Genomic DNA, 12,835 nt, shown 5'->3' with positions numbered 1-12,835 from the left:
AAGGGAAAGGAGTTACAGATAGGGAACAGAATGAAGCCATACAGAACGAACTGTATGGTTTTGGATTGCTTTCTTCTTTTGTGGTGCTGGGGATCAAATCCAGGGCCTTGTGCATTCTAAGCAAGTGCTCTACTACCAAGCTACACCCTTCTCTGCCCACTGTAATTTGATGCACTGTAATTTGATGTGAGGGTGAACTTATTATTTTCAATAGACAGATAGGTATAAATGTATATGTATGTGTATGCACATGCACACGTTTATAGCTGTTCTATCAAAATGAACTGCCCCATTGAGACCCAATGGCAATGAGAAATCTAGATTCCAGATCTTGGCTTCTTAGTAGCATTTTCCCCCTAAAAGAAATCAGGCACTGTATTATCTCAGAAAATCATTAGAAAAACATCACGATGACATTGTAAAATATTACTGATCCAAACTGCAAGGTCATGAAAAGAAGGAAAAACTGTCATTGAATGGAGGCTTAAGGAGACAAAGTGATTAAAAGAAATGTGGCATACTTTGTTGGATTCTGGAACAGAAAAAGGACATAAGTGAAAAAACTAATAAAATACAAATAGTTGGGGCTGGGGTAGTGGCTCAGTGGTAGAGCGCTTGCCTTGTACATGTGAGGCACTGGGTTCAATCCTCAGCACCACATATAAATAAATAAAGGTATTGTGTTCAACTACAACTAAAAAAATAAATAAAATACAAATAGTCTATTGTAATAATAATAACAAATACCAAAGTTAATTTCTTAATTTTGACTAATGTACCTAGGTTTTATATAAGATATAACATTAGGATAAACTAGGTAAAGGATATATGGTAAATCTAGGTACTATCTTTGCAACTTTTTCTGTAAATCTGAAGTGTTTCAGAAAGAACAACTTATTTTCAAAGAAGACACAGGAGCTGAGCATGGTGGTGCAATCCTATAATCCTAGCAGCTCGGTAGACCAAGGCAGGAGGATCACAAGTTCAAAGTCTGCCTAAGCAACTTAGCTGGGCCCTCAGCAACTCAGTGAGACCTTGTCTCAAAATAAAAAAATAAAAAGGGCTGGTAATGTGGCTCCATGGTTAAGTGCCCCATAGGTTCAGTCCCAGTAACAACAACAATAAAAAGACACAGGAACAAGCTTAAAGAGGTTCCTACTGTCCAAATTTAAAACAATTTAAGCATCAACATGAGTAATGATAGTATTCTCAAATGATTAAAGGAAATAGAATGCATGGTACATACCATTTTTCTAAGTTTGAGATTATTTCAAAATTTAAAAATTTCCATGCACATGTTTTTATTGCCATCACTTTTAGTGTAGTACAGGTTGCAAAAACTTAGAAAATATAAAATCAGAGAAATAGAGACTAATTTGAATCAACAGAGTGTAGTTAAACTAGTAAGGTAATAGAAGATCCAAAGTCCAGGAAATAAAGACAGTCTGGGAACTAAAAGCAGATAATCGCTACAATGAGTTGAGAAAGACATAAAACCCAATTTTCCAGGGCAGGGGGGTAGGGTAGGATAGAGCTGGGGCAGGAAAAAGAGAGACAGTGAAGGCAAGTACAAATACAGGTTCAGTGAATTCTAATGCTATTTTGGCATTCAGGTGGTAACACATATCTAGCAGTAAGTTCTCAAGACACAAAGAAAATGCAAAGAGGAAAAGAAGTTTACAAATCTAAAGACAATGATACTAAATAATCACAATGTTAAGCTTAAAGTGCCAAGAAAATAAGTTTAAGGGCTTTCAATAAGTTGCATAACTAAAATCTAACAACAGGCAAACTTTTTCTTTAGCAAGAAATACTCATTGAGAAGAACACTAAATTATACAATAAATACTGTTCATGATGTTTTAAAGAGAAACATCTTTTACCAATGTCTGACTTTTAACAAGTGCGAATGGGGAAATATCACACTGTAATTCCTTGAAAACTTGTTAAGAGAAAATTTTATTGAGCATCCACTCTGTGGCAGGCACAGTTTCTAAAGGGTCAGCCATGGATTACTGCATGACCAGAGAGCAATAAGCTTTGATCTCTAACATGAAGTGTTTGACAATGGACTTAAAAACAAACAAAAAAACAAAACAAAGTCAAGGAACCTTATTTGCATTCCTGCCCAGATGGAGAATCACCCCACCTATGCATAAATGTGACCCATAGAAATTTCTGATGAAGAAACTTCTCAATAAGCAGCTCTGGATCAGGTGATGTTCCAAAGACAAGATCAGAATCAAGCTGATCTGCAACAACAACAACATTTTTCAACCTAGGGTCTACAGTTCTGTGGTGAGATCAGGATAGGCCACAAGAGATCCATAACCCCCTGAAGTTACATGCAAATTTTTCAGAGAGAGGGTTTATACTTTCAACATGCACATAAGACATAGACAGTTGAATGATAGCATAATTACAAGTGAATTGTCTAAAACGCTAACATAGTCTTACACTACAAAATTATTCATCCAACAAATCAATCCTGAGAGCTTGCCTTATATGTGTCAGACATATTAACAGAAGTGTAGCACTACAGAACAAAGTAGGTGAGTAGTGTTCTATATTTCCCTTGCAACATGTATCAGGTTCTAGGTTAAACATTGGTGATACAAAGGTAAATAGGACATGATCCTTGCCCTTTGTAACTCTTAGAATACAGTGTGTGTAGGGAAGAATTATAGGTATAATACAGTATGAGATAAGAATATGAGCTTTGGAATCAAACAAACATTAGCCCTCCAGTCTACCACTTATTAGCCAAATGATCTGAGGTACTTCCTTAATATTAATTCAACATCTGTTTCCCTATCTGGAGAAGAAATTCTGATTTGTACGTTTAAAATGAGGATTAAATGTAAACAATGCTCTAAATCCAATGCCTGGCAATGGTAGGCACACAAAAAAACTGAGCTATTACTGCAATTATAGACATCCAGAGGAAAGAGAAGTTTATTCAGGCTGGGAGAACTCAATGAAGACTACCACAGTCATTTTTGGGTGCCATGTTTTAGAAAATGTAATGACAAAGGGATGATGGTGTATGTTCAGAGAAAAATAACTAAAAAGATCAGGAAACTTGGAGTCATGTACTAAGAACTAGTGATTTGAAGAAACTTAAGTTTGGAGTAAAAAAAGAGAATATTTTAAGTTCTATGTATGGTTGGAAGGTAGACATTGGATCAAGAAATCAAAACTTCAAGGAAATAAATTTTACATGTTCAATATAATTAAGAAACATATAACAAAGAAAGCTGTCTGGAGACAGGACACTTTAGAGAACAGTCATTTCTTTGAGATGAAAGGTGTTAAACATGTGTTGAGGATGCTCTAAATTGAATTTACGAGTTGAGCAAAAATGCTCTATGAAATGCCACGCACCATTCCTTCCAATACTGAGATTTTACATTTTTTATTAAAATTCTTTATTAGCAGGATACTATTTGTTGGTAGTAACACTAGACCCAACTTGAAATAAGTGAAACAAATAAATAATGGCTTGCATAACCATGACATCCAGAGATAAGTTAAGCTGCAGACAGTCTGATCAGGACTTCAGCTCAGCTTCTCAACAGTTTTCCCCAAGTCAGGTCAGTCTTCCTCTGAATGTTGACTCTGTCCGGTCAGCTGCAACATTAGCTACATGTCTCTGTATTTAAGTCCAGTGAGGAGAAAGAAAATTACTTACCTTAACAACCAACAAAAATCCTAGTCTTCTGTGTTATAGCAGGCTGAAACCATCATTATGGCCAGCCTACTACCAGGAATAATTGGCTTAGGTCCAGGTTACTGCCTGTTCTTTGACCAATCCCTCTGGTAAAAGGGAAGATTCAAGTTCTTTGATTTATGTCATGGGAACAGAGATAAAACCCATCCAATTCACAGATTTACTAAATAATGAGGGGGTCCTCAAAGGAAAATCTGGCTGCATTTAAGAAAGTCAAGAGGAAGAAAGCAGATTGAGTAGGTAACAGTATTGGGGTCCCAGCAAGAAACAGATGGCACATTCAAACCTAAGTAATTGGAAAGAATTTTTTTAATATTTATTTTTAATTGTAGATGGACACAATACCTTTATTTTATTTATTTATTTTTATGTGGCACTGAGAATTGAACCCAGTGCCTCACATGTGCTAGGCAAGTGTTCTACCACTGAGCTACACCCCCAGTCCTAGAAAGAATTTGTTATAACAGATGATCTACAATCACTTAAAGAAACCCTATGGCTAGCCACTCCTCCTGGCATCTAAGTAGATAAGGGGAAAGGTTATGACAACCCAGTGAGATTAGTTGTAATGGAGAGAACCACAGCATAAAAACTGACCTTTGAAAGAGGAAGCAGCCAACCCACAGTAACCTGGTAGAGAGGGAGCTGGGTGAAGGACATGCTCTGATCTCACTCCCCTCCATCTGCTGATCTCCCACTAGTGGCTCTGGCCAAAGGCAAGCAGAGGTTAAGAGAACCTTGTTAATGCAATCCACCATGCAGGTTAGCCTCCCCAGACACAGAGCAGGCAAGAAGGGTGGAGCACAGATGGAAGAACAAGTGGAAGATACTTAGCATAACAACCAAGGAAGGACTGTCCTTGGTTGATAACCATCATCCAAAATATAAGAGAGCCAAGTGTCCAAGGGGATCTGATCTGCCCTCTAGTCACTTATTACCCTCTAAGTGCACACTGCCCACTTCCAATGAAGACAGTTGTCCCTAGGCAAACAGAAAATACACACAGAGCTGGTGCTCCTGGTGAGCAATTTTAGGATCTTTATAAATTTTATTTTCTTTATTTACATTTTAACATTCCCTAGTTTGCCTATTTTTGCTGGGCTAAAGAGAGCTAAGCATGAATTTTATGTCCACAGATAAGAAGTGAGTTCTGAAATCCCCTAAAGGTCAGTGGCTTTACCAAAAGGAGGATAAGTACAAACAGAAGAAATCAGGAGACAAAATTGAGGGGGTTAGTAACAGGGCCACCCTGCTACAGCAACATCCTTCTATCAGAGTTGCCTTCATTCAATGCTTCCCTGATCTTCTGTATCTTATTTATCTAAAAGGCAAATTCCATTTAATTCCTTCCTTCTTGAGTTCTGCCATAAAACACAGGAGCATATATCAGGAACTTGTAGCTGGGAGAGTCTCTGTTTCTGTACAAAGCTGATTCAATGCTATTGCAGGACTTGGTGTAATCTTACATTTCAGAAGCCATTTAAATGGACATTAAAGTACTAACCTGCAAAAATGAATACCATCTAACACATTCTTTCGGTGGAAAAACATGTTGCAACTCTAAAGAACAATTTCTAAGCATAAGTCATTCATTAACTAGGAAATAGTCTATAGATTATGTGAGAAGTTTGGTGACTGGTTGTTAACACACAGCATTGTGATGCTAACCACAAAGTACTCTTCCTCTTCTTGAATGTGTTTTCAGAGCAGAGAACAGCATTTCTGAAACACTTTTCAAGAATTTCTGCCAAGACCAGGAACTTGAGGAGGCAGTGGTGTCCCAGAAATCTAGAAGTATATTTCTTTAGCAGCTTTCAGCGCTCTTGTTACACTGGGAATAGGAAAACAAAGCACACAAAAGCAGCAGAATCCACAATTCCATTCTACTTAATCACATTAGAAATGAAAATGTAATAGGGAATTTTTAAGAATAATAAATTACACTAAAATAAGTAACTTTTGTAAGTAAGCAAAATAGCCTTCCTTTCTTTTCTTTCTTCCTCTCTTTCTTTTTGGTAGTGATGCTAGAAATTGAACTCACAGTTTTGTACATGCTAGGCAAGTACTTTACCACTTAACTACATCCCCAGCCCCTAAAACTGCATTTTTTACTTAAAACAAATAATTTCAAAATGAGAAAACATCTCAAATTGTCCAAAAAAGTGAATAATATTTATTTTTTTAAAAAATAGTCTGTAGGGGCTGGGGTTGTGGCTCAGTGGTAGAGCGCTTGCCTAGGATGTGTGAGGCACCGCATATAAATAAATAAAGGTCCATCAACAACTAATAAAATATTTTTAAAAACAGTCTGTAATTTCTGAATATATTGTTAAAGAAAACAAGGTATATTTTAAAATTCTACAGTTGATGGATACAACATATGTGTGAAACTTATATTGCTTTTATACTAATGTAAAAGAAAAAAGAAAGTAAGTAATTTTTTAAAAATATAACTTTATTTTATTTATTTATTTTTGTGTGGTGCTGAGGATTGAACCCAGTGCCTCACAAGTGCTAGGTGAGCACTCTACCACTGAGCCACAACCCCAGCCTGGGAAATAAGTAAAATTTAAAGATAAGATCAATCAGTTTCTTACATTTGATGACTTGTAATTCTAAAAGCTGTTTAATTGATAATACTATGCTTTCAAATGGATCTCCAGGAATTAATAATCAAGCTTCTGAACTAATTACCATAATAGGTACCCTTGAAATGAAAATTTATAAAGCCCAAGGTGAGAGGATATAATTTTTATTTCTTCTTATGTCCACAGATAAGAAGTGAGTCCTGAAATCCCCTAAAGGTCAGTGGCTTTACCAAAAAGAGGATAAGTATAAACAGAAGAAATCAGAAGACAAAATCCTGGATTTTGGCCCTAAGCACTCACAATTGAAACTCATATTTTAAAATAACACATGAAAAACAAAACATGTGTCACAAGACATAAGAAAAACTAAGTGAGTGAATACAAAATAGAAAGAAAATGCCCATTTTCTCCATTTGTGTGTGTTTTGCTAGAGATTGAACCCAGGGCCTAACACTTGATATATCCCCAGTCTTTTTTTCCATTTTGAAACCCCAATAACAATGCTTTTGAATGAGAAGTTAAAATATAGGCAATTTCTAGAAATGCAGCAACAAACATATATTAGGACATTACCTTAACTAATCAAAGTTCTAAATTTAGTCACAAAAAGAGTATGGACACATTGCCATCTATACATAGTGGCTATTCTGAATAAGAACCAGTAATCACACATTATTATTAAGTATAAATTATTCACTATAAGTAATTGTTATAATTATAAATATCAACCACAATGAATTTTTCACTATAATTACATTACAAAACACAACACTGAATGACATTACTGTAAATATTCAAATCACAGAAGCATGAAGTATGTGAACTATATAGCTTGAAAAGCTGGAGCAGAATCAAGTGCAGGACTAATAAGAAATGACACTGCAAATGTGACTTGGTCCATCACATAAAACCTAAGAATCTTAGATTTCTATCCTGTCATACCTTTCAAAGTACTCCAGTTAACAAAGAAATATGTAAAGTCATATAAATACAGTATATCTTCTAATAGTATCAAGTTTTTTTTAAAGAAATTAGAAGTCAAATCACTGGTTTTAAGTTGAATTCAATGCTATTACAACATCAAATGAATGTGAATTTTTCAGACAGAACATAAAACCTCAAAGCAACTTCACTCTTCTAATAGTCTAACTTAGAGCCACTATTTTTTTTTTTAACTTCTAAGAACAATTTGAAGATGAGTGCACACCTGTAATCCCAGTGACTTGGGTAGGGGGGATGAGGAAGGAGAATCACAAGTTCAAGTTCAAGGCCAGCCTGGGCAATTTAGTAAGACCTGTCTCAAGATAAAGTTTAATAAAAGGGCCAGGGATATAGCTCAGTGGTAAAGTGCTCCTGGTAGCAGGGGAGAGGTGTGGAGGTGGGTGCCAGATAACCTGAGGAAAACTTTAAGAAGCAGTACGGGAAATGTGAAGGCACTAGGATTTTTGTTTGTTGGATTGCATTTTTAAAGTGAGATATTGATATGATCAGATTTGTACTTTAGGAGAATGTTTCAAGAGAAGAAGTTTGAAGGACAGGCTAAAGCACACAGGACCAGAATAGCAGATGACAATCTGAAAAGTAGAAATAGTCTGTGCAGGAGATAAAAAGCCCTAAACCAGAGCTGAGGCTGTGGAAACAAAAACTCCAGGAAGATTCTGGAAAGTTGAGGAGGCAGACCAGTCAGGATCTGATTGAATGTACAGTAATTACTCAATGAAAAAACTTTTGAGAACTTACTAATATAAAGGTATTTGTGTTGAACTTCTAAGGTATTTAATACACATACCTCTAAAAGCTCCACTTAAAAATAGTATTTTCAATGTACCTTTAAATCACGGAAACTATGAAACTGTGGCATGCTCCTATAAATGTTATACCAGAAATTAAACAAAATTTGATTTATGAAAACTATGTTTTAAAAGAAGTACCCATGTTTTCAAAATGTTAAGAAAAAAAAAATCAATGGGTTCCTACTAATCAGCTACCAGGCAATAGCTTTTCTAAAGACATAATTACACAGCCTGAGAATCAGAGTTAAGAACGCCTTCAATCCTTAATGTGAAATTGTAAAATAAATGAATGACTAAGCACAGACTCTCTTCTGAAAAAGAAGCTTAAGTATTTGAGATATCTGATTATTTAATAATTGAATAAAAGCCACATTAATCATCTCACAGGGAAAATTTGTGGTTATGGCACAGGTAATTTAATATAGGCCTTGCTGGTTAAGAGGCACAAAGCAAAATTAAAGTTAAGTCTTCATTAGTAAGTTGACAGCAAAATATAGCCACTGAGAAACAAAATAAAACTAAACAGACATTAAAACTATCAAGGGAAACTGAATTATGACAAAACTCAAAAAAAAAATTCATGCTGAACATATTGGTGAAAATATTACAACTTGGAAAAAATAAGTGAAGTAAATTTTAATTTTGCTGGACCAATAAAAACAGCAATTCTCAACAACAAAAAAAATATCTATAGGAACAGCTTTTAATTGCTTTTAGAAATTACCATACTTTGGACTTTCTTTTTCTTCCTCCCTCCCTCCATTCCTTCCTTCCTTCCTTTGTACAGGGGATTGAATCTAAGGGTGCTTAACCACTGATCCATACCCCCAGTCCCTTTTTATATTTTATTTAGAGATAGAGTCTCACTGAGTTGCTAAGTGCATTGCTAAGTTGCTGAGGCTACTTTGAATTTGCGATCCTCCTGCCTCAGCCTCCCTAGTCACTAGGATTATAGCATACACCACTGCGCTCCACTATCTTACTTATTTTTGTAATACAGACGACTAATAGTTGTAATTGTGATCAAAAAACTAATAAAGGGAGTAAAGTACTAAAGGTGATGGGGGAAAAAAGAGTACTACTCAGAAAACCTTATATATAACCTAAAACTGATTTGCTCATATATTTCAAAACCACATCAGAAATATTAAAAGCATTATGGAAATTATAGAGAAAATATAAATGCTAGGACAAGCCTGAAAACAAGCTGTGTGTGTGTGTGTGTGTGTTTTCTTTTAGATGGAACTCAAAAACCATGGTGTAAGAATTTAACTTTGCATAAAAATTTTAAGATACTTCACTTGACAGTAATGGACTCATCTATACAAGGAGAATGTTCACCCCACCCTCTTTTTTAATTATGTTGAGTTTTTTAAAAATATCTTTATTTTGTTTATTTTTTTTTATGTGGTGCTGAGGATCGAACCCAGTGCCTCACATGTCCGTGGTAAGTGCTCTGCTACTGAGCCACAACCCCAGCCCCTGTTCACCCATTTTTTTAAAAAAATTTTTTTAGATGTTGATGGGCCTTACTTTATTCATTTATTTATATATGGTGCTGAGAATTGAACCCAGTGCCTCACACATACTAGGTAAGTGCTCTACCACTGAGCCACAACCCCATTTTATTTGCTCATTTATGCTTGCTACTTCACAGAAAATCCTAAGATTTAAGGTAAACAAAAATTCATAACAGAAAGAATATCTGAAAAAATTGAAATTACACTGTAATTCTCAGAGAGTCTCTCTCCACCCATAACACCTGATCTAATTGAAATTATTCCTTTTATAAGACCCTTGGATATGTTTTTCACTGCTTTTGAAAAAGGGAATGAAAAAATACCAACAACAAAGCAAAAATAGAACTGTCTTGAATTTTGCATTTAAATATATGTTGAATTAATGCAAGAAAATGCTGTGACAAAAATAGTTGACATTCTACAAAGGAAATCAAAACATTCTCCATCTTCTAGATTATCTACACACAGAGCTGTTATTTCTTTAATTTGTTTTTTAGAAATGCCATCTGCTTCTCTAAAGCCTCTCTCTCCAAATCAGGTCATTGCAGGTGTCTTTATTCATAGTAATGCAAAACATTATCTGACAGACAAGAAGTGGACAAAGGTAGAATGAAAAAAGTTGAAAGAGGGACAAGACACACAATATCAACAGACAATATTAACAACAGACCTTGCATTTTGAAACAGAAATCCCCACATGCATATGAGTTATAAAGGTTATAGGCTCATATTTATTGTGAGTGGCTCTCTAAAGTCTAACACAATAATAGGGCATTAGTCTCATTATTCTGTGGGTGGCATGGAAGAACTGCCATGCAATTTTGAGAAAGGAATCCTCGCAATCCCATGCATCAGGTTACAGGAAGAACTACATGAGACCCCACCTCCATACCCCCAAATCTGCAACTGTCAGGACCTCTCATCACAATCCATATAAATTCAAGTTATATGTGTGTTTGTGTGTGTGTATGTGGTGTGTGAAATATGTGAATATCAGAGAATTAAGAACCCCCAAAGAATTGAAGAAATTATCTCAAATTTCAGATAAAACAAAATACATATGTACACATATGCATAAGAAAAGAAAGGATGATATTCTAGGTTAAAAATGGTTATCTTTAGATACTATGGGATATTTCTATTTTTCCCCCTTATACTTCACTGATTTTCCAGCTCTCTTAAAGCAATTTGTAACTTTCACAATCAGGAAAGAAAAAAAAGTGAAATAGGTTTAGAGTTTCTGGATTAAAGACACAGAGTAGCATAGTTTTAAAGCTTCATTCAAAATCACTGAGGAACAAATCTTTCCCTACTTGGTTTGGCACAACCCGGCTGCAAGGCTCCTCAAAGCTCAGTAACAACCTCCCTATTCTGGGGCCTTAGCAAACTGAGGAGACAAAGTTGTTTCATACAAACTTGGTCAAGTGCTTCTGCATCAGCAAAACTCACTCCCAGCTCTCCCGTGATCCCGCCCCCCACCCCCAAGGCACACCTAGTCCTGAGGTCCCCGCGCGGGACCTTCTGCCCCTCTGGAGGTGTTCCCAAAGACTCAGGCCCCCAAATGCGAGCTCCATAGCTCACCTCCACTCTCCTTCATCTGCAACTACCTCAAGGGCTGCAGGAGAAGAAAAGAGCGGAACACTCTTGGCGGCAGCCGCCACCTATCCCGGTGACCTTGGACGAGCCACTACGCCGCCGCTCCGAGCCTCAGTTTCCTACTCTGCTCCCCTCCCTGGCGGTCTGTCTGCAGGCTTGGAAACCCCAAGAGCTTTGTAAAAGCTAGGGGCCGTCCTGGGCACTCTGCGCCGATCCCCTCCTCCTCCTGCCCCGACACCTCGGAGGCAGCTTTTCTCCAGAGTCTGTCTCGTCGCCCCCCCAGCACCGTCCCCACACCTGGCAGCTGCTGTCCTGGGGCAGGTTTTTCACCAAGATCTTCCTGCGGTTGCTCAGCTCCCGCCGCATCCGCTGCAGCCTCGCGGCGACCTCCTCCGGGTGCAGCCCCGCGGGCGCGGGGTCCACGGAGCCCTCGCGCGCCCCCGGCCCCGCCGCGCAGCCCAGGCCCGCGCCCCCCTCGCCGCCGCCGTCTCCAGCCGCCGCCGCCGCCATCTTCCCGGGCGCCCCGCGGCTGCGGACTCCTCGGAAGCTCGAGGGGAAGCGGAGAGAGAAAGCGGGAGGAGGCCGGGGCGGGGGCGAGGCGGGCCGAGGCCGCAGAGTGGGCCCAGCTGCGGAGGGGAGGGAGCTAGGGAGGGAGGCGGCGCGGCAGCCAGCAGCCGGCCGACGGGCGGGAGAGGAAACCTGAGGAGCAGCCGAGAACCACCTCGCGGCACCTCCCCTCGCGCCCCCAGCCCCCGCGAGCGGCGCGCCCTCGGCTCTCAGGTCCGCGGGCAGGCCCGGCGCCGCCTCCCCCACACCTGGGCGGGCGGCTGGCTCCTCTTCTGCAAGGCCTTAGCCAACGCCCGGGGTCGTGCTCCGGAGATGCGGCCCCTTCGCGGGACTCGAAGCCCGCAGCACCTGTCCCCGCGCGGCCTCCCCACGAACACTGCAGTCCTCCCCGGCGCCCCTCGAAATTCCCGCGCTAGGTCGGCTCGGGGACTGCAGGTGCGAGTTCTGACTTCCGAAACCCTGGGAGGCAGCAGGGAGCCTCCCCGCAGCCCCGGCGGGCCCCGGACTGCAACTCTTCTGAGTGTTCAAGGTGTGCATATTTGGCAAAGTTTGAATTTACAATGAGAGATAAAATGTGGTTTTCTAGGAAGCAAAGGGAGGGCTATCCTGGGGAAAAATTTCATACACGTGGTAAAACCTGATCCTGATGTATTTTTCTAGATGTGTATGTATGAGAAAACCTGTGCCCTTCCACCGTCCCTCAGTACCTGTCGCACAGTTGCTGAGACTAGAAACTGGGTGGTTGCATCTAAAGCGATGCTGAACCGAGCCTAGAAGGGAAGAGTCGCTGTGGCAGAATACTGGAAAATACGTACTTGGAACATTATTTGAATTGAAATTTGAAGGAAGAGTTACATTATAGGACTATAATCAAAGTGAGGTCACCAGAACAATTCAGTAGTCAAATGACCATCAGCAAGGGGAACATGCTTCTTAAGTGTATAGCATTCAAATCTATCTGTCTCTGTCACATAAACACACACACAAATACTATTTAACTGTTACTATTGTAATCCAGTAGGAGGAAAAGTTTTAAATAAA

General features: G+C 39.0%; 1 protein-coding gene across 1 annotated transcript in view; it reads right to left on the bottom strand.

The window, feature by feature from the left end:
* Window positions 1-12,009, bottom strand: part of Raver2 (ribonucleoprotein, PTB binding 2) — a 104,403-nt gene extending 92,394 nt beyond the window's left edge. Inside the window, exon 1 of the mRNA XM_046450841.2 lies at window positions 11,525-12,009. Within this exon, the coding sequence (XP_046306797.1) occupies window positions 11,525-11,737 (213 nt within the window). The 5' untranslated portion in view covers window positions 11,738-12,009. The remainder of the gene's footprint in view (window positions 1-11,524) is intronic.
* Window positions 12,010-12,835: the final 826 nt, after the last annotated feature.

The sequence above is a fragment of the Marmota monax genome, unplaced genomic scaffold, assembly GCF_021218885.2.
Source record: "Marmota monax isolate L192 unplaced genomic scaffold, Marmota_monax_Labrador192_F-V1.1 WCK01_AAM20220418_F8-fsc00023, whole genome shotgun sequence".
NCBI lineage: Eukaryota > Metazoa > Chordata > Mammalia > Rodentia > Sciuridae > Marmota > Marmota monax.
The sequence above is the reverse complement of the archived record's forward strand: the minus strand, read 5'-3'. Positions and strand labels throughout refer to the sequence as shown.